Below are 20,564 nucleotides of genomic sequence, written 5' to 3' on the forward strand. Positions count from 1 at the left end.
AGCCACTGCAATGAGAAGCTCACGCACCGCAACAAAGAGTAACCCCCGCTCGCCACAACTAGAGAAAGCCCGTGTGCAGCTCTGAAGACCCAATGCAGATGAAAATAAAACAAAGCTTCCTGAGAAGCTTTTAAATATAATGAATTGTAGGTTCCTAAATTATGACCCAGGCTGACACTCGGCACATCCTACATGCAGGGCACAGAGCACTGGACAAAAATGATCGAGCCCCCCGACAAGCCACGGGGAAAGCTCTCTTACCACCCCTAGTTCACAGGCAAGGAGACAGAGGGGCAGGCAACTTGCCCAACACCCCTCGCCACTGAGCGGTAGAGCCGGCCTCTGCTCCAGGCTGCCTGGCTCTGGACCTCTATGCTAGACGCTTCAACAGAAGGAATCTAAGAAATCATCTAAATTTGGTGGTTTTCAAACTGCCCTCTGAGCCTTAGCGGATCCTCAGGGCCCAGGGGTGCAGGTCACCACGTCTGTCTGCTTTCTGTGCTGTTGAGAGGCTCCTCTTTAAGAAAAGATTCCCTGGCTTTAGAAAGACTGCATGCCACTTCCCAGACCAACTCCATCCTTCTGAAGAGGTTCGGGACCTCATCCAAGACCGGCAGCAACACAGCCAACACTGGAACCCAGTTCAGCCCTGACCCTGGCCGGTCCTGGCCTCTTTCCACAGCGCCGTCCAGCCTCAACCGCTCGGGCACAGGACAGACAGGCACACGGCGGGGACTGCAGAGCCCTACCCTGGGTTGAGCGTCCAGTGAGGTGACCTCTGAAGCCCCCCTAATTTAGCCCTGAGTCCAAGCTGTACAAGTTCACGACTGAGGCCTGCGTCCACTTGCCAAATTGTGTATTCAAAAAGGTAATACCCGATGGAGTACCAAAGTCCTAACAAGTTCACTTAAGATTGAGAGTTTGCTTCTTCCTACTTATTCCTCATTAAGGCATCCTTGAGGGAGGAGGGGGAAAAGGTTGAGTCTGCCTCCAGTTCTAGGAAAGCTGCATCTGTAAGGGCCCCGACCCGCACACCCCAGGCCCAGCTGCGGAGCTGGCTCCTGGCCGCCAAGCCAAATGGGTGCCTGGCCCGCAGCGGACCCGGGGTCAGCCAGCCTCGCCCCTGAAGCGGAGCTGAGCCCCAGCTGCCACACTTACAGACGAGGGTGGAGGCTCAGAAAAGGCAGCACCCAGACCCCTGCCTGTGGTGCCTCGCTCCACCACCCCCTCCCGGCTCCGAAGGGTTCCACACACCTGGTCCCCGCCACGTGCAGGTCTTCACAGTCACAACGCAGCACAGCCACTACAGACACGTCAACGTCTACCATGGTAACTGCGGTCTCATTTTGCTGCGTTCATGTTCACGGGTGACCATCCACCCAGAACTTCTACAAATCAGAGGTCGTGTCGTGGCCTCACAGCAACAATCCTTTTGCCTTCTCCCCAAAACCTGTGCACCTGCTCTCTGCGTTGTCACCTGCGTCTTCCGTTGGGCTCAGGCACTGTCTGGCCTTGAACTGAATGACCTCATCACCTCCAAATGGAGTCTCAAAACACAGAGTCCTGACTTGACCCCGAGAGCAGCGAGTTTTATTTCTATCACTTCCTTCTTTAGTTATTTTAAAAAAACATCTATTACTTACCTGAGGATATAGAGAGAAGGAATCTGATAACCTAAAAGATGCGGGGTCTTCTTTGGTATATTGTCCAAACTTCTGACACTATTGAGAGAAAATAGAAAAAAAAATAACACACAAAAAACCTAAGTGAGTGTCACCTGAGAACTCCCTGGAGTAGGAGGGCCATGCCCCACTCTCAGCTCTGCCTCTGCCTGCCTGAGTTCCAGCCCAGCGCCCCCCCAACACCCAGGGGATGTTAAATGCAGATCTGGGGGGGCGGTGCTGAAGGCCCCACGTTCTAAGCAGCTTCCAGGCGATGCCGGCCGAGGCCGCTCCGACAGCGAGGGGCCAGAGAAGCCTTCTCAGGCGCCTCTTCCATAAGAAAATCCTCCAGGACTCTGACATCCTGCAGTTACAGACAGGCCTAATGTTCCATTATTCTACAACTCCATTTTCTTCCTCCTCTCACAGGCAAATCTCTGAACGTTTCCTCTTCCTGCCTTTACTTCCTCTTCATGTCATACTTCATTTCACCAGGGAGGCAGATGCCCACCATCTAAAGAGAGCTCATCTCTGGGAGTGACCCTCTTCCGACCGCATCCTTGCACAGACCTCACCTTCCTCAACTCCCTGCCACCACGAGACACGTGACTCCCTGAACCTCCTGACCCCTCTCCTTCAGCCGCTGCAGCAGTGCCTTCCTACATCCTGTCACCTCTCCAATTGATCTTTGCCTCATCCGACAGCCCATCTCCCTACCTCCTCCTGACGACGGTGGGTTCCTCCGAGGTTAGTTCCTGGCCCTCTGCTCCCATCCTCCTTGCCTTGGCTACACACGACATGATGGCCAGGCCAGAGTCACCCAAATCCCTCCCCCACATGCAGGGCTGACCTCCGACCCGAGCTCCTGTCAGGACCTATCCTAACTACAGGGTGGCTTTCCTTGGACATGCAAGTTCACATTCAAAATAAATTAAACTAGTACATTAGAAAAGGGGGATTCCCCTCCCTCCCCCCTCACAGCTGCTCTCCTTTTCTGTTTCCCACTGCTCCATCATTCTTGCAGTTGTCCACACTTAAAACTTGAGTTAGCGTTGATGTTTTTCTTTTTTTTTTTTTCCGGTACGCGGGCCTCTCACTGCTGTGGCCTCTCCCATTGCAGAGTACAGGCTCCGGACACGCAGGGTCAGCGGCCACGGCTCACGGGCCCAGCCGCTCGGCGGCATGTGGGATCTTCCCGGACCGGGGCACGAACCCGTGTCCCCTGCATCGGCAGGCAGACTCTCAACCACTGCGCCACCAGGGAAGCCCAATGTTTTTCATTTTTGATTCTACATATAGTTCGACCAAGTTTGGTCAATTCTTCTCTCGGCATACAGCCTGATTCCAAAGCTTCTCTTCCCTCCAACTGTACCACTGCCACCTTGGTCTCAGCTCCCTGGAGCCGGCGAAATCCTCTGCTGCCCTCTGTAACAGCAGCCCTTTTGCCCTCCGATTTATCTTATACAGGGACAGTGAACCCAGTGTGAACACAGTGTCATGCTGCTCTCACGCCCCTGCCTAAGAACCACACTTAACCCTTCCCCTCTCTCTCTAATACCCAGGCAGAGACTTCACTTTACAGTCAAGGCACTGCTCAAGCGACCTGCACCTGCACTGCTGCTCCCCCACCATAGTCGCTGGTCACCCGTGACAGCGGCCTCTCCAGGGTCCCCAGCATGAACTGAATGCCCAGCTACACCCCACAGGCTTGTGGGTGCTGGGCCCTCCACTTGACAAGCCTTGCCTTCTACTCTCTTTAAAAAGACTTGACTCAAGGCTCACTTCCCACCAGAAGCCTTCGCCAACCACTTGGACCCTCTGCTCAACTTCAAATTACATTTGCAATGTTGACATTCCCTGAAAAAATGATTCTGTGGGACAGCAAGGGCACACATAGGGCTAAACAAAGTTAAATAAGTTTTGTTACTGTGCTTTTCAGGAGCTTTGATCACTAACACGTGCTGTGAATTTCTAAACGGTAAGATCATAAGGTATCTCAATTACTGATTTATTGCTTCGTGTCTCCAAACTTACCCTTTTCACTGGCTGTGAGATGGATCTGGGGCCCTTAAATATTTTTCCCCTGCCAGGGCACTACGTTAGGCTTGGTCAGCGGATGGTTGCAGCATCTTCACGCAGCACTGGCGCCTGCAGCCCCCCAGTCCCGCGTGCCCCTGCTGAGATGCCTCCCGGTGAACAGTTTTCTCGGCGCCTCAGAGGGTGAATTTCTACTAAGTCCCTCCAGCAGGCACCACGGCAACATCTCTGCTCTAAGAGACCCAATGAGCCATGGCCCTGCCCCACCCGGGGCTCCGTCAGCCCTGGGGGGATGTGGGTCTTGCTGGGGTGCTGTACCTCAGCCGGAAGTAGCACCCCTCAGATCTACTATCCTGTATCCCTCAGACTTCTCTTTACCTCCTACTAGCCAATCCCTCATTATTCTAATTCTTTATATAACACTCCCCCCGTTTAAACTACCGCGTGGCTTCTCTCTCCTGATTAGACCCAGAATGACACATCAGGCATCTCCTCACACTCACTGGGCCATGGATCCCTACTTCCCCCCAAACCCTCCAAGATCTAGAGGGAAAACAGAGAACCACAGGATACACAGGGACTCATCTAAGTCAACCCTCAACACACTCAGATTTGTACCATTACCTAAACGGCCTGTGTGTGGTGTTTCTTCCCAACTGTAACATGAGCCCTTGGGGCAGGTGCATATTTAACACTTCTTTTACATCATTCTCAGAACGTCTGGTGTTTGGCATGAGGTAAGCCACTGATACAATTCTTATTTACTGGCTGTATAAAATAATAGGTTTAAACAACAGTTTTCTCAAAAGTAGAGCAGAGACCAAGATTGAACATAGTGCCACTGTCCCTAGCTTACCAGTCGGATGAGCTGTCGGTCCAGCCACCGGAGAACATCCGGCCCTTCCTCTGACTCCGCTCGGAACACTCCCAGCCGTGCCATCAGGACCGCTGCAGCCTCCTGGTCAAATGCTGCTTCGATGTGTTTGAGCTGACTCTGTGCATCTGCCCAACTGACCATTCCAGAGTGAGTGTTGCACTTGCATGAGGGAGAGGCCTGAGAGCCGGCTCTCCAGTAAGACACAGACGTGGATACATGACGAGAGAGAGAGAGAGTGTGTGTATACACACACGTACACACACACACACACACACACACACTGGAATATTACTCAGCCATGAAAAAGAATGCAATTCTGCCGTTTGCAACAACATGAATGGACCTGGAGGATATTATGCTTAGTGAAATAAGTCAGACAGAAAAAGACAAGTACTAAATACTCTGTGTTACCACTTATATGTGGAATCTAAAAAATGAAACAAACTAATATAACAAAATAGAAACAGACTCAAACATAGAGAACAAATTAGTGGTTACCAGGGGGGAGAGGGAAGGGGGGAGGGGCATAAGAGGTAAAAACTACTATGTATAAAATAAATAAGTTAAAAGAATATACTGTACAGCATAGAGAATATAGCCAACATTTTGTAATAACTTTAAATGAAGTATAAACTATAAAAGTTTCAAACCACTATATGATACACCTAAAACTAATATAATATTGTAAATCAACTATACTTCCAAAAACTTTTTTTTCAAAATAAAATAAAATAAAATGAATGAGGTAGAGACTTTTATGCACTGACATGGAAGGTGTCCTTGACACATTCTTGCGAAAAGCTTATGAATATCTTCACATAAGCCATCATGTATATAATATACACACGTGGTCTACAACTGCACAGAAATGGGATTGTGAAGTTACATGTCAGTACAGTGATAGCATTTTACCTCTGGGGAGAGTGGGAGAAACCCATTATTTACATAACTGAATCTTTTATAAGGAGGCTGTATTTATGGGTCACTTATTTGATAAATAATGAAAAATAACTTTTAATGAACTTATTCCTACTGAAAGGAGAGTCTTCTAAGCCGGCAGTGCCTCCTCCTCGTCCTGCTCTGATCAAATGAGCCAGTGAGGGCTGGTGAGAACCATTCACTCAGCGGAATCAGAGATAAGCTACTAGATGTTAGACTCTCTCTCCATAGCAAAAAGCCAGAGGTTCAGGGGAGAGGAAGCCGGGGCCACTCACTTGCGGGCGATGGTGGTCACGCGGATGCGCCGCTGGGTGCTGGAGTGCTGATAGTGCGTGACGAACTGGATGGCGCCGCGGCCCCCCTGCGGGATCGGGGCGTTGTGCTGCAGGATGAGAGGCCAGCACCCATTACTGTCACCACATGACCCCACACAAGCGGTCACAGAGCCTGTGCACTCGTCCTAAGACGATCGACACGCCGGTGACCGCAAGGTTCTTGATTCGTTCTGAATGGTCCACTTAAATTCGGGGCATTTCACTGTTTGCAACTTTTACCTCAAAAAAGAGAACCATATGGAAATAAATACTGAACGTGAGTTGATATACATGTTGAAGGGTTTAGGGATGAAAGACACTGGTGACTGCAATTTGCTTCGAAATGCATCCAAACACAATGAACTGGGGAATGGCTAGATGTGTAACAAATCAAACAGAGCAAAATGTTAGTTACAGAACCTGAGTGGTTGATACTTGGGTATTCACTGTACAATTCTACTTATCGTTCTGTACGTTTGAATTTTAAAAAATAAAATACTGGGGAAAAACCGACACACTCAAAAATTCACCAACATTATGATGGCTGGCAAAAGCCATTCCTCTTCTGATGACCTTATCAGTTCAACAACAAATTGACAAAAGCAGTTTGCTGCCTGACTCTGACCATACCCTGGAAGGAATAAAAAAGATTATGTCAGACTAAGATCAGGCCAAACACAAGCCCAAAGTAGCATCACTTTGTGGAGAAAGAAACCGGAGGCCACCAGTCTGTAACAAATCAGAAAACACAACACTGAGACGCGACTATTCATGAAAAAATGCAGCCCACCTGATTGACTACTTCAAAGTAGATGCCGAGCGTAGACGTGGGATCCAGGCCACAGATTTTCCACTGACTCGTGCCACCAACACCAAGCTCCTAGGGGAGAGAAGAGGGATTAAAAAGAAATGAAACAAAAAAGATGCTCCTGTGATTACCTGCTGATGAAAAGCACTGACTGTGAGAAGGGTAGGTCCCTTAGAATATCTCATTCCAAATGAAAATTTAAATTTCGGGACTTCCCTGGTGTTCCTGTGGTTAGGACTCTGCACTTTCACTGCAGGGGGGCGGGTCCCATCCCTGGTCGGGGAACTAAGATCCCGCATGCCACGCAGTGTGGCCAAAAAAAGGAAAACAAAATTTCTTTTTAATTTCACTGAAAAAAGTACAATTACAGACCAGAATAAAGTTTAACTTTTATTACAGTACTTTACAATTAGGCTTTTTATACTGGCACTCTGGTCAGTTTTCATTACGTCGTTGAGCTTTATCTACACACACACACACACACACACACACACACACACACACACACACACACACACACAAAATACATAACACTGATGTCAACTGAGAGAATCAAGTCAGGGATGGGGAAGAAGTAAATACTTGAAAAGAAAAAGAATTTTACCCGCTTAGCTTGAAAGGTTTATGTACTTCTTCCACCATTATGAGAACAAGAAATAATTACAGAACTTTAGCTGTTAAATATTAATTTTTAACCTAATTCCTTTACGCAAAAGCTACATATAAATTCTTGGTAAGACAACTGAGATTTTAATCATGTGAAGGCTGCTTTGTGTTGACTAGTTGAATGGCTCCCAGCGATAAATAAGAAGTTCACTGGGGCTTCCCTGGTGGCACAGTGGTTGAGAGTCCGCCTGCCGATGCAGGGGACACGGGTTCGTGCCCCGGTCCGGGAGGATCCCACATGCCGCAGAGCGGCTGGGCCCGTGAGCCAGGGCCACTGAGCCTGTGCGTCCGGAGCCTGTGCTCCGCAACGGGAGAGGCCACAACAGTGAGAGGCCCACGTACCGCACAAAAAAAAAAAAAAAAAGTTCACTAAAACCATGAAGGGTTCACTGTTTTAAGCATGACATCTAGAAGAAAAGTCTGCAGGTGTCAAATACCTAGAACCATTAACCAAGAAGATCACTAGACTCTGAAACATACATTTGATCATTCTAGAGACAGCGAATATTATACATTTTAACACCTCATTATAATATGGGATACCATCCTTAGAAAGTAACAGAATTATGCATTAAGAGAGTCATGATACCTCTTCTGTTACTCTGAATCCACCCAAACTGTACACTGTCAGCTGACTACAGCTGACACCAGTCTGGTCTCTCTACAAAGCCATGCCAGGAGCCCATGTCCCTGGCCACAGAACCAGCAATCTCAGGAAGGTGATGGTCAGAGGGGAAAGGGAAGAGTCACAGCTCTACAGTGCAGGCTGGGGAGGACACCCTGCATTTCACAAGTCTTTCATAAGCAAGATCATGAGATGGATGGATTCCTAGGTGTTCACCTTCCCTTTCAGGGCCTTTTCTAAAAGAGGCACCTAACATCTGCTGGACAGTGAAGGCTGCACCCACGAACAATGGCAAGGAAGTAAAAGGCATCTGTCTGCCCCCCTTTCTTGCCTTGCTAATCCCTTCTCTCAAATCTCTCTCCACACCTTTTGACTCCATTTTTAATACGAAACCTGTTAAAATTTCAAATCAAGGGAATTCAGAGCATGTCACCCAAAATATGCCAGGTTGGCATAAAGATTATTTTAAGCTGTAGGTAATTATTAAAAAGCAGACATAAGGGGCTTCCCTGGTGGCACAGTGGTTGAGTCCGCCTGTCAATGCAGGGGACACGGGTTCGTGCCCCGGTCCGGGAAGATCCCACATGCTGCGGAGTGGCTGGGCCCGTGAGCCATGGCCGCTGAGCCTGCGCGTCCGGAGCCTGTACTCCGCAACGGGAGAGGCCACAACAGTGAGAGGCCCGCGTACCACAAAAAAAAAAAAAAAAAAAAAAAAAACAGACATAAGAAAACTCTCTATCCTCCTCCTACCAGGAAGGCAGGAGCTTCTTAACCATCAAAGACAACGCTAGATGCTTATCAGTCCAGAGGCAGCACCAGAAGAATATATGTAACAACTCTTGGTAAAACGACCTTCCTTTCCCATCCGTCTCCCCAATCTGTCTACTCTTCCACAATTTGCCCCCCCAGAAGATCAAGATCCCTTTCGTCTTGTCACTTATCTACACATTTATTGTAAAAGAACATTTATTGTTAAGATGCAACTAATCCCAAGGTCTAACTCCCTCTTTGAGTGACTTATCACTGAGTATATACATGCTGTGTTATGTGTGTGATGCACACATTAATAAACTTGTTTGTTTTTCTCCTGTTAAACTGTGTTTCGTCAGTCTAATTTGCAGGGTCCCAGCCAATGAAACTAAGATGGGTAGAGAAAAAAGAAAAATTTCCCTCCCCTATACCACCAACCCCCAAGCGTGGCCACAAACCCTCCAGAGTCCCACAAGCATTGCATTCTCTCACTAATACACAAATTCCTTATGTAAGCATCTACCCTGCCTTGATCAGAAGAACTGTAAAGATGGAATGAGGAATTCACCAGTTTATTGTGATTCAAATACACTGATTCAGGATAATGGATAACCTAAAATCATAAGGTGAAAGGCTACTGGCAAACAAGATGCTCATGTTGTGCTACAGTCTTGTTCAACAATCTCCTGCTAACGGCAAAAAGGAAACGGGCCCCTGTAATTGAAGGACAGTCATCACCTCACCACAACTCAGCATGAGGTACACAGATCACTCAGGAAGCATGGGGGACAGAAAGGTTTAACCCGAATCTAATCATTCATCTAACCTCCACAGCAAATACAGTGAGGACAGAAAACAAGTCAGACAAGGAAACAAACATACGGAGACACTCAATTACAGGAGACTCCTGGCACTTGGCACTGTCTCTTCAACAGACCAACATCATCAAACAAAACAAAACAAGCAAAAAAGCCTAAATAAAATGACAGGAAGACCATCCTACATTTTAAAAGACTAAGGATATGTATTATCAAATATAATAGTGGTTAGAGAGGAAAAACAGCTGCAAAGGGCATCTGGAGAGAAATTAGGGAAAGAATATGACTATATGTTAGATGATACTAGGAAAAATCAGTTTTCTCGGGTTTGAGAATAACGTAGAAGACCCTTGTCTTCAGAAGATGCACACCACAACACTGACAGACTAAGTGTCAAGATGTCTGCAATTGCTTTCAAAGGCAAAATATTGACATGATAAAAGAATATGGCAAACAGATGAAATCAGGTAGATAACATAAATGTGGCCAAAACGAGGACAGAGAAATTATGACAAAATGTCAACGATTACCGACTATGTGGTGGGGATACAGATTCATTACGCTCTTCTCAAAACTTCCCTGTGTGTCTGAAAACTGTACTTTCCTCTCCTTTGCCTCCTCCACCCCCCATCCAAAAATTGCACAGCTGAAACCTACTGGATCCTGGAACAGCTGTACTAAGTTATAATACCTTCTTAGGCAGATATTAAGTCTATGGAGAATATGCTGGAACAGGGCAGCCTCCCAAAGCCCTGCCAAGAAACAAGAGTACATGTCCCTGAGTACATGGGGGTAACGAGGGACTCACCACAGGGGCTTGGGAAACAACCTGCCTCACCCGGAGGGTAACAGGAATATCCTCTCAAACTGCCTGCCTCTGGTAACTTCAATAAAAACTTACTCTAAGTAGTCACTAACGAGTGTTCATTGCTGATGAGGACAAAAACTTCAATGGGAAAGGTGAAACCCAGTGTGGGCGTCCTGGGTACTGTTCTAAGTGCCTCACCTGGGCTGCTCGTGGAGTCCTCCCAACAGTGCTGTACAGTAGGTCCCATTACTGCCTTCATTTCCCAGACAGAGATGCTGGATCCCAGAGCCATGAAGCACCTTGTCAGGGCCACACCTGCACCCTGAGCCCACGACCGACTCTCCCATCCAGCCTCACGTTGAAGAAGACGGTGAGGGAAGGACGTGACTGTGATAACCCAGCCCAGACCCACCCTGGACAGGCCTCACTGGACCAAAAGTGTACACTTGGCAGCTCAAGTGTCATCAGAGGAAGTGGGCCACCAGCAAGGCCATCTCCCCACCTAGTGAGAGCTGAACTTCGTCCCATGTACTCAAATCTGTCACTCAAGGAACACCGCTGTCTACATGCGCCACAGTGTCACCCACTGCCCAACCAGCTCAAAATGGTCTCTACGAAGCGAGACAGAGGGAGCCCTTACAAGGGCAATAAGCACACAGGTCTGTCCCTGCAGGACTGTGCTGCACAGAATGCAATGCCTGGTAGCTCTCTGGCGCGGCCACCCAAGAAAGGGTAGTCGGGTGGGCAACATGGTCCATACCTAGCTCCCCCATTGTCATCTCTGACCCTAAGCAAGACACTTAACCTCTCTGAGCCTCAGCTTTCTCCTCTCTGACTGTTCAGACCAATGGATGGAAAGACAGAAATGACACTACCCCTCAGGGCTATGGGCGTCAGTGAGTTACCCCTCTCCCCTCACCACAGACACAAGCCAACAGGTGACACAATGCAAGGTCATCCAGCCCCGACACGTCTAAGGGGTCAAATCCCAGGCACAGGAGGTGAGGGTGATGGAGTAGTTTTCCTTACGTTTTCTGACACACACGGTCCTTTCACGTTCAGAGACACACAAGGGCCAATGGCTCCGGCAACCTTCAGTTCCCGCGAGGTCTGTGGCAGAATTACATAAGAGCAGACAGTTAACAATCACCAAGAACCACCCCCTCACAAAGGACACAACTAAAACGGCAGGGTTATTATTCCACCAAGGGAAAATCCTACAGGGATTCTAGCATGCAAAAGCTTGTACATGCTTCTCTAGGGCTGCTGTGAACTGACTAAAACTTTAATAAAACCCTCCTTTAGAAATAGAGTTATCTTTGTTCCAAAGATGCAGCAGCATGTTCTGCCTTCTCAACTCTGAAATTATCGTGCACACGGAAGACAGCAATTCTACCAATACTACATTCTTCTCCTGTGCCACAAACCTGTTGTAACTAGTTACAAATGTCAATCAGGGAATATGCTGTTTTGTGTTGCTTTAAAAATACTTAATTTATGAACTCCAACACAATGACAAGGCCATCAACATACTCAGACTTTTAAATCTGAATTCATTTCAGCAAAGGCCATCCTTCTTCATCTTTTTAAAAAAAACCTCAAACATCTGACAATGCTGTTTAAAGTTTAACCTATAGATGATTTAATGATCATTGCCAATTTGCAAAGTAGTATTTGCCATCATATTTTCTAATGGCCCCTTTGAATGTTTTCTCAATGACTCAGAATCAAGCGTGTAGAGCGATCAGTCCCTATGTGGAAAAACAAAAGCCAAACTCACAATGCTGCCCCATTTTAGAGCGCCCTGGCTAGTCTGCAGGCAGGCGCTAAACACAAACCGGTGGCTGGGTGGGCACTTAGCCCACCACCTTTGTAAGGCCTGCTCTCCCTGCAGGGAGAGCAGACATCTCATGGTTTAAAACACTGATAAATATGCACGTCACTCTTGAGAAGGAAAGGGACAGAATGAATATACTTTGTTGGGATTATTTTGCTAGGAACTTTTTAACTTATCTTTAGATGCCCGTGTCCTGAGGGTGAGACTCCCCCAACTATGACTACTAAGTAGGTAAGAACACTATCCTTTCATTAAGGTTTTAGAAATCTATTCTACCTTTACTTCCAACGTAGCACCAAATGCCATTCGGAAATTGCCATTAAAATCTTTACTAAAAATTCTTTGGAATGTCTGCTTGAAGAGAGAAGTGTTGAAAGAATCTCCCATCACCATGTGGCCTCTAGGAAAGAAAAAAGGAAAAAGAAAGTGAACCTTTAGGATGACTCAAAGCCACTCAGATGCTTCCTGGCTATTTATGAACAATTATTTTAGAGAAGAAGAAAAGAGCAAGCATGTCCACAGAGGCGCTACTGATCACTTACTGATAATGGAAAACAGCCAGTTCAATTTGTACTCAAGAAAGACACTATTTTTAAAACATTAAACATAGAATTCTTTAGAACAGTGCTGTATCTTGATCACTGTGGTGGTTATACAAACCTATAGAGAGGATAACAATTTCAAAGAACTAGACATGCACACAGATTTTTAAAAATGAGTGCATGTACAGACTGGTGAGAGCCAAGTACGGTCCGTGAAGTATCAACAGTTAACTGTGCTGTACCAAGTCAGTTTCCTGGTTCTGACATGGTGTTGTATTTATGTAAGATGCTACCACTGGGAGATGCTATTTGAAAAGTATGGACAGACTTCACTGTACTATTTTTGCAATTTTTTGTGAATCTGTTAACTGTTTCAAAAATTAAAAGTTTAAAAAAATAAATGATATAATCTGGATGAGGTGTGACTAGTCCCAAGGAAACCAAGACTGTGATCTTCCTTGAAGATAATGGACCCCATAACACAGCCCAGGGTCACCTCGCCTTTGCTGGAAGTCATCCCAAATGGTTGGCTCACTTCAAGCCATCAACTGAAACCTCTAAGTCTTTTTTTTTTTCAGTGTCACTGTTCACACATTTCCCCGATACTATAGTTGTGCAACAGGTGATGTGCCCTAAATACTGTCACTCAGGGGACAAAGGCCTCACTGAAAGTGTGAGGGAAGTGCTGGTCCCTCTCCACAGAGGAGAGACACATACACGTGAACTCTGGTGTATAAGCTCAGGGGTGTTCACAAACACATGGAAGTTTTCCTGTGATGTTCCAAGACAAGAACTCCCGCAGGGCACTGGGGGGAGTCCAGCGTATTAAGTGAACTCAGCGGCACAGCCAGGCCAGCATCACTGGTCCTCTATCACCTCATGCGCCTGCTGGTCCCCAGGACAGCTGCAGGTGACGAGGGTTCTACCCCGTCCCCTTTACTCAGTGAGGACCCGCAGCACCACCTGGGAGCTCCTTATAAATGCAGAACCCCAGGCCCACCCACAGCTCTCTGCCACTGCTTTTCCAGCTGCATGTGAACAAGATCCCAGGGGACGTGCACACAAATGCAGGTTCTCCAGACGCTGTGTTCAGGCATGCCTGGAGCACACAGGGGCCGCACAAGTGGTTCTCAAACTCTGCTCCACGTCAGAAATGCTCGGGGACGTTAAATACGCTGATGCCCAGGCCAGGCACCATGCTAATTAAATCCGACTTTAGGAACAAGACCCAGAGACCAAAAGTAGTTTGGAATGTTCCCGGGTGATTCTGATGTTGCAGCACCTTCAGACTAGTGGTGCCATAGGTGGTTCTCACCAGAATCCCCGGAGAGCTTGTTAAAACCCACCACCAGGCTGCATCCTCAGCCTCTGATTCAGGAGGTCTGGGGTGAGGCTCGAGTGTGCCCATGGGCCCCAAAGGCAGCTGGCTGGGCACCATCCTGCTTTGAAGACTTGGGCTCCCAGCCCGCCCTGCACCGCACCCTCCAGGCTGAGCGAGTGCCAGCTGTCATGAGGTGCGGTTACTAAGCCAGGTGAGGGGGCTCCTAATTGCTCTAGCATTCAGCCTATTTCCCCCCTTCTCACAAGGAAGTGCTGAAGGCCACATACTCCATGCTTGCTTTCCTGCCTTGGTGTCTGCAACAACTCTAAGAAATGAAGTTACTCTGACACGACAAGTTCACAGTGAACCCTGACCTCCTTCTGATCACAGCTTCTTCCTCCAAGAGGCCCACACACCCTCCCCAGGCACCGAAACTGCAGCCCAGAGCCACCTGCACGCTCATCTGAGCCAGCCTTGGCCATTCCCACGGTTCCATCACTCAAGTCTCATTCCTTAGAATAAGCACTCTCACTTTTCCCAGGGGTTCACTGTCCACATACCCAGTAAGGTTTGTGCAGCACTTCATCTCTAGAAGTCCAGTCTGATCAAGGGCACAAGCGTAAATATCAATGCAGTGACCGTTTGCAGCAGCTCGGTTAGCAAGCATCTCATAGTGCTGCAAAGAGAGAAAAATTATCTTTATGGAACAGCAACATCACTCACTAGGCGTGCCTTACCGCACCAAAGGGATGTGATCAAAGAGAGGAATATGGAGCAGTTTTTCTCATAACATCCAAATAAAATAAAACTGCCGTTTTCAGTCTCAAAACACTTGTAGCAGTTTTAGGGCCACCCACTCTAACCAAGGTCTCAGAACTGGGACAGATACTTAACATCAGCCGAGATCTGGAAGGTCATCTCAGCAAGAGGTACTCAATGACCACAAAGCATGGCCTCAGCAGAGCAGCTGTCACTCCAGGGCAGCCCAAACCCCACCTGGGTGACCACACTTACAGCTTTGAGCCAGGAGCACCTACCTTGGTTGCCTTTTTCATGAAGCGGGCGTTATCTTTCTCAATATCGTGCCAGGAACGAATAGGAACCTTTAGTTCATCTCCAACCACCATGCCAGGTCCTTGGGTAGGGGGACCCCCAATAAACAGCATAATCCTGGCTCCCGTGTTTGGAAAAGTGCCCTAAAGCAGTAAGTGGCAGCATTTTAGGAACATACAGCCCACCCCAAGCATGTTTCCCACAGAAATGCTCCAAATGTGAGTTGTCCTCAGCTGTTGTGACTACTGATGATACTGCAGCAAAACGCAGATGATGCTGCCGAGAAGCAGCTTCTCTCTTCCAACCTGAGGGTCTGGCGCACTTTTATTTACTGTGCCCTAATGGCCTTGTGTTTCTCATGAAAATTTTTTGTATTTTCAAAACACCAAGGGCTCCTTCAGTGTGGATAATAATAATCACTGAACCACGTTCTGATAAATTAACATTGCCAGCTGACTGCGGTCACAGCTGATTTTTCAGACAAGGCCAACAAACACAACTTCTGTGAGAAAGCTTGTGTGGTCCGACAGGTCCCAGTAAATTCTGAGTTACCTCCAACAAGCCAACAGCAATGGACAAAGCAACACCAGTGGATCGCAACGGTCTCTTCCCCTGAGGTACGGGCCATGGGTCCCTCTGCAGCTCCCCAAGAAGATCAGTGAGGTTCATGTCGATCTTGTGAATGGGCTGCAGAAATCTGCATGATATTGAATGGACACGTCAAGCCTGATTTAATAAAGTACTCTGGTCTTCAGCCTGCATGACACATAGTTACTGCTCTTCAAAATAAGTATCAGAGTACAAAAAACTTGCAGTTTTTTTTTTCCTTCAAAGTTGTCTCTAACTACAGGGCTTCCCTGGTGGCGCAGTGGTTAAGAGTCCGCCTGCCGATGCAGGGGACACGGGTTCATGCCCCGGTCCGGGAGGATCCCACATGCTGCGGAGCAGCTGGGCCCGTGAGCCATGGCTGCTGAGCCTGCGCGTCTGGAGCCTGTGCTCCGCAACGGGAGAGGCCACAAAAGTAAGGGGCCCACGTACAGCAAAAAAAAAAAAAAAAAAAAAAAAAAAAAGTCTCTAACTACAAACACAAAAAACTCAAAGCAATTTTATTCAGAAATGTCATTTAAAGCCTAGTATATAGCAACCTGCTTATGTAGCGTGGAAAAAAAATCAATTTCAAATAGGAGCAAATCAGTTTAATTAAATTTTAAGCAGCAAAAAATCCCTAAAGACATGCTAACATAAACTCAGTCCATGTAAAGTTCATGGACATGGACAATCTTCATCGTTCTGAAGACTCCATTTGCGTTTCTCTTGAACCTTGGGAGTCATACAGGGAGGAACACCAGTTTCTTAGAGAAGAGGCTGTGCCAGGCATGTCAGCAAAGCACCTTATCGTGTTTGCCGACTGTTAACCCAGCCTTGGGCAGCCCTAGGAGCACAGCAGGCCAATCTCAGGCTTGTTAGAGGACACCCAACAGAAGCCTTTTCAGTTTCCCCAGCTTTACTTAAGCATCAAAAAGGACAAGAGCCATGTATCTAATAAGAGGGGAATGACTGCGTACAGTGATCTCAAAATCTCTGTGATGATACAAGTCTAACAGGAAAAATATTTTGAGCAAATCTGCCCCACGTGTATATATATATTTATATATTAACTTAGTTATAAATTTTAAACGTACACTGACTTGTCATGTTTGTTATTAAACATTAAATACTGGTTAGGCTGAGTCTTTTTTCCCCCTCTAAAAATAAAAAACAAAAGCCCTCCTGCTATCCCTCCCTCCCGCCCACAGCCGCCGCTGTGCATGTGCACGTCCAAGCTCACCTGCTGGAAATGGAAGGGTGCTCCTGTGGCTGTGCCGGGCGCGCTGGGTGCACGGGCACGGCAGGCTTGGTCAGGCCCAGCATGTCCTACACAAACCAGAAAGACTCATTTCCCTTAACACTACAAGTGAATGACATTTTTTTCCCTTTTTCTTAATGAATTTTTAAGAAACATCCCTGGTCCTGCTTGGGGACAAGCAAGGCACTAACCTGTATCTGCTTTGCAGTTAAATCCTTCGTCCCCCGGAAGACATAACTCTTGGAAATCCCCTCACAGCTGAGTTCATGGACCTGCACCATCCTCCCAAACGTAATCAAGCCCACCAGCGCATCCGGAGGAAGGAGACTCAGGGACATCTGCAGGGATTCCTTGAGTGCCTGGAGGTCGTCTTCTTCCAGGCATGTGTCCACCACGTAGAGAAAGATCAGAGGCGACTGAGCACCTCGCTTTATGCAAAGAAAAACAGCACAATGATCAGTATACAAATAGACATAACCAGCTCTTTTTAAAGCAAAACAAGGGAGTTCCCTGGCGATCCACTGGTTAGGACTCCACGCTTTCACTATCGGGGCCCAGGTTCAATCCCTGGTCGGAGATCTAAGATCCTCCAAGCCACATGGCTCAGCCAAAAAAAAAAGCAAAACAAGTCATGTAAGTAACAAGTCTTTATTTATACTGACTGTCAGGGATAAGAACATTGAAACAAACCTCTACTTACTTCATTAAATGACAAGTTTTATCTAAACAAACTAGACATAAAGACTACTTTATATCCAACAATTTATTCCACATTTTTGAACGCCAGGCATTGTTCCAGGTCCTGCGATACATCAGCGAACCAAAAGGCTAGAGATCCCTGCCTGTCTCAGGAGCTAACTTTCCGGAACAGAGAAAGGGGGAGGGATTGTGAACGCCGGGCATGGGGGTGGGGGGCAGGGAGGCTCCACCATTAAACGGGAGGTCAGGGCAGCCTTATTAAGAAAGTAACATTTGAGCAAAAACCTGGAGGAGAGGGAGGGAGCAATACAGATACAGGGGAGAAAGCTCTAGCCTGAGGAAAAGCCAGAGCAAAGGCCCAGGGGCACATCTGTTCCCAGCACGCTTGAGCAAAGTCAAGGAGGCCCATTTGGCTGAACGAGGACCCTAAAAGAAGCTGAGGTCAGAAGGGTAACACGGCCAGCTCACACAGAACTCTGAAGACTGTCTATTACTCCAGGTGAAAAGGGAGCCATTTTCGCCACTGGAGGTTTCTGAACACAGACCTAATGTGATGTTTTAAAGGGTTACCCTGGCTGCTGGGTGAAGAATAAAATATAAGTGGGCAAAAGGGTAAAGTCAGGGCGAAGAGCTGAGAGACTGCCCCAATAACTCAAGTGAGAGGCGGGGGCTGGCCCAGGACAGGAGCTGTGGGGAGAAAGAAGTGGCTGGATTCTGGATCAACTGTAAATATCAACTGCAAGGGATTTCCTAACAGATTAGATATGGGATGTGAGAAAAAGAGAGATGTCAAGGATGAATCTAAGACTTCTAAGCTGAACAACTAGAAGATGGGGTACCATCAACTGAGACGAACAAGGCTGTGGAGGGCGGGTTTTGAACTGAATCAGTGCTACCTTTCTGGTAGCCTTCTATGGAGACGGGAAAACGATGCCATCAAGTGCACACGTACCATGACCTAATGTTCAGGATCCTGTAGGCCTCACAGCTTTAAATCGTCCAGACAGGCAAGAGACACAGAAGACAAAGTATTTCAAAAGCAGCTCAATTTAACACTGCTCCTTAAATGCGCAGCAAACAATTACCTGTATCACGTACTCAACTGTAGAAAACTGGGGCATCAATTCAGCAGGCTGATTCACCTCAGATATGCCTGCATAAGCCGGAGGAAACTGAAGAGAAGAAAACAAAGCAATGCTTCATGAGGGCTGAAAGATACATTATGCCTTTTATTTTCCATTTATAAAAATAGCTAATGACCACATATTAATTCTGAAAGCACAAAATGTAGAACATGTTACTAAAATACAAAAATCAGAATTTAAGGGACTTCCCTGGTGGTCCAATGCAGGGGGCCCAGGTTCAATCCCTGATCGGGGAACAAGATCCTGCATGCATGCCGCAACTAAAGGTTCTCATGCCGCAACTAAAGATCCTGCATGCTGCAACTAAGACCTGGGGCATCAATCAATCTATCAATCAATCATTTTTTAATCAGAATTTAAAATCTATAACCCTCTTCTATAGCTATATCACACTGGAACTTTTTCTTAATGCAGTTTTAGGTTATCGTGTAACTTCTAAATCATTAAAACACACACTATTAAAAACCATTTCCAAATTGTTGCCCTGTAAATTAAGGGCTGAAATTTTAGCTGTCTCATCAATAATCTACATGGAAGACTAAAGCTTTTATTTGGGTTTACTACTCTAGTTGTTATCAATAAAGTAATACATGTTAATTGTAGAAAAACTGGCAAGTACAAGAAAAATATAAGATAAAAGATACAAACCCCCCCGTGCTCCTATCACCTGGAGGCAGCTATTGTCAACATCTCGGTGTATTTCCTTCCACACTTTTTCTACTTAAGCACAGCTGAGATCACCTTATACACACAATTTTGCAACCTGCTTTTTGGTGCTTAACATAATGTCATAGGTGTTTTGTTTTTTCTCTACAAACTTTTAATTTTGTAGCTTTTACATTGATTTTTTTCCTCAATCTTTAAAAATCGTGGTAAATTTTACCATCTTAATCTTTTTTCAGTGTACAGTTCAGTGGTCTTAAATACACTCATAATGTTGTGCACCCATTTCCACCATCCATCTCCAGAACTTTTTTCATCTTGAAAAACTGAAACCTGTTAAACAGTAACTGAACCTGTTAAACAGTAACTCCCCATCACCCCCACCCTGCCCCTGGCAACCACCTCTCTACCTTCTCTCTCTATGAATTTGACTGCTCCAAGTACCTCATACAAGGGGGATCATACCGTATTTGTCTTTTGTGACTGGCTTATTTCACTCAATTAATATCATTAAGGTTCGATCACGTTGCATAAGTCAGAACACCTTGCATTTTAAGGCTATTAATATTGCATTGAACATACAGACCACATTTGCTTATCCATTCACCCATCAGCAGACACTCGGATCAGTTGCTATGTTTTAGCTATTGTGAATAATACTGCTATGAACATGAGTAAGTATCTCTTCAAGACCCTGCTTTCAGTTCTTTTGGGTATACATCCAGAAGTGGGAATGCTGGACTATTTGGTTAACATCACTAATGAATAATACTGCTAGGAACATGAGTGTTTAAGTATCTCTTCAAGACCCTACTTTCAGTTCTTTTGGGTATACATCCAGAAGTGGGAATGCTGGACTATTTGGTTAACATCACTAATGAATAATACTGCTAGGAACATGAGTGTTTAAGTATCTCTTCAAGAGCCTACTTTCAGTTCTTTTGGGTATATATCCAGAAGTGGGAATGCTGGACCATTTGCTAAACATCACTAATAATTAGTGACGATGAGTATCTTTTTATGTGCTTAGTGGCCATCTGTCTATCGTCTTTGGAGAAATATCTATTCAAGTCCTTTGTCCATTTCTGAGTTGGGCTTTCCTGTTGCTGTTGAGTATTAGGAGTTCTCTATATATTCTGAATATCAATCCCTTAT

General features: G+C 46.4%; 2 protein-coding genes across 4 annotated transcripts in view; both read right to left on the reverse strand.

Annotated features, from left to right (window-relative positions):
• Positions 1 to 660, reverse strand: part of DTD1 (D-aminoacyl-tRNA deacylase 1) — a 133,265-nt gene extending 132,605 nt beyond the window's left edge. Inside the window, exon 1 of the mRNA XM_007461780.1 lies at positions 655 to 660. The gene's annotated coding sequence lies outside the window, so the exon portion shown is untranslated. The remainder of the gene's footprint in view (positions 1 to 654) is intronic.
• SEC23B (SEC23 homolog B, COPII component) overlaps positions 1 to 20,564 on the reverse strand; it is a 40,420-nt gene that overhangs the window by 14,126 nt on the left and 5,730 nt on the right. For 2 of the 3 annotated variants that reach the window (XM_007461778.1, XM_007461777.1), the window contains exons 4-15: positions 18,687 to 18,773; positions 17,094 to 17,330; positions 16,885 to 16,970; positions 15,609 to 15,753; positions 15,041 to 15,199; positions 14,564 to 14,679; positions 12,417 to 12,540; positions 11,333 to 11,413; positions 6,619 to 6,708; positions 5,790 to 5,896; positions 4,555 to 4,708; positions 1,644 to 1,721 (exon numbers count right to left, since the gene is read on the reverse strand). In XM_007461778.1, coding sequence (XP_007461840.1) covers positions 1,644 to 1,721; positions 4,555 to 4,708; positions 5,790 to 5,896; positions 6,619 to 6,708; positions 11,333 to 11,413; positions 12,417 to 12,540; positions 14,564 to 14,679; positions 15,041 to 15,199; positions 15,609 to 15,753; positions 16,885 to 16,970; positions 17,094 to 17,330; positions 18,687 to 18,773 — 1,464 coding nt within the window. Of the gene's footprint in view, positions 1 to 1,643; positions 1,722 to 4,554; positions 4,709 to 5,789; positions 5,897 to 6,618; positions 6,709 to 11,332; positions 11,414 to 12,416; positions 12,541 to 14,563; positions 14,680 to 15,040; positions 15,200 to 15,608; positions 15,754 to 16,884; positions 16,971 to 17,093; positions 17,331 to 18,171; positions 18,173 to 18,686; positions 18,774 to 20,564 lie in introns of all 3 variants that reach the window. The other variant, XM_007461779.1, reaches the window with a different exon arrangement.

The sequence above is a fragment of the Lipotes vexillifer genome, unplaced genomic scaffold (assembly GCF_000442215.2).
Source record: "Lipotes vexillifer unplaced genomic scaffold, Lipotes_vexillifer_v1.1 scaffold285, whole genome shotgun sequence".
Lineage (NCBI taxonomy): Eukaryota > Metazoa > Chordata > Mammalia > Artiodactyla > Lipotidae > Lipotes > Lipotes vexillifer.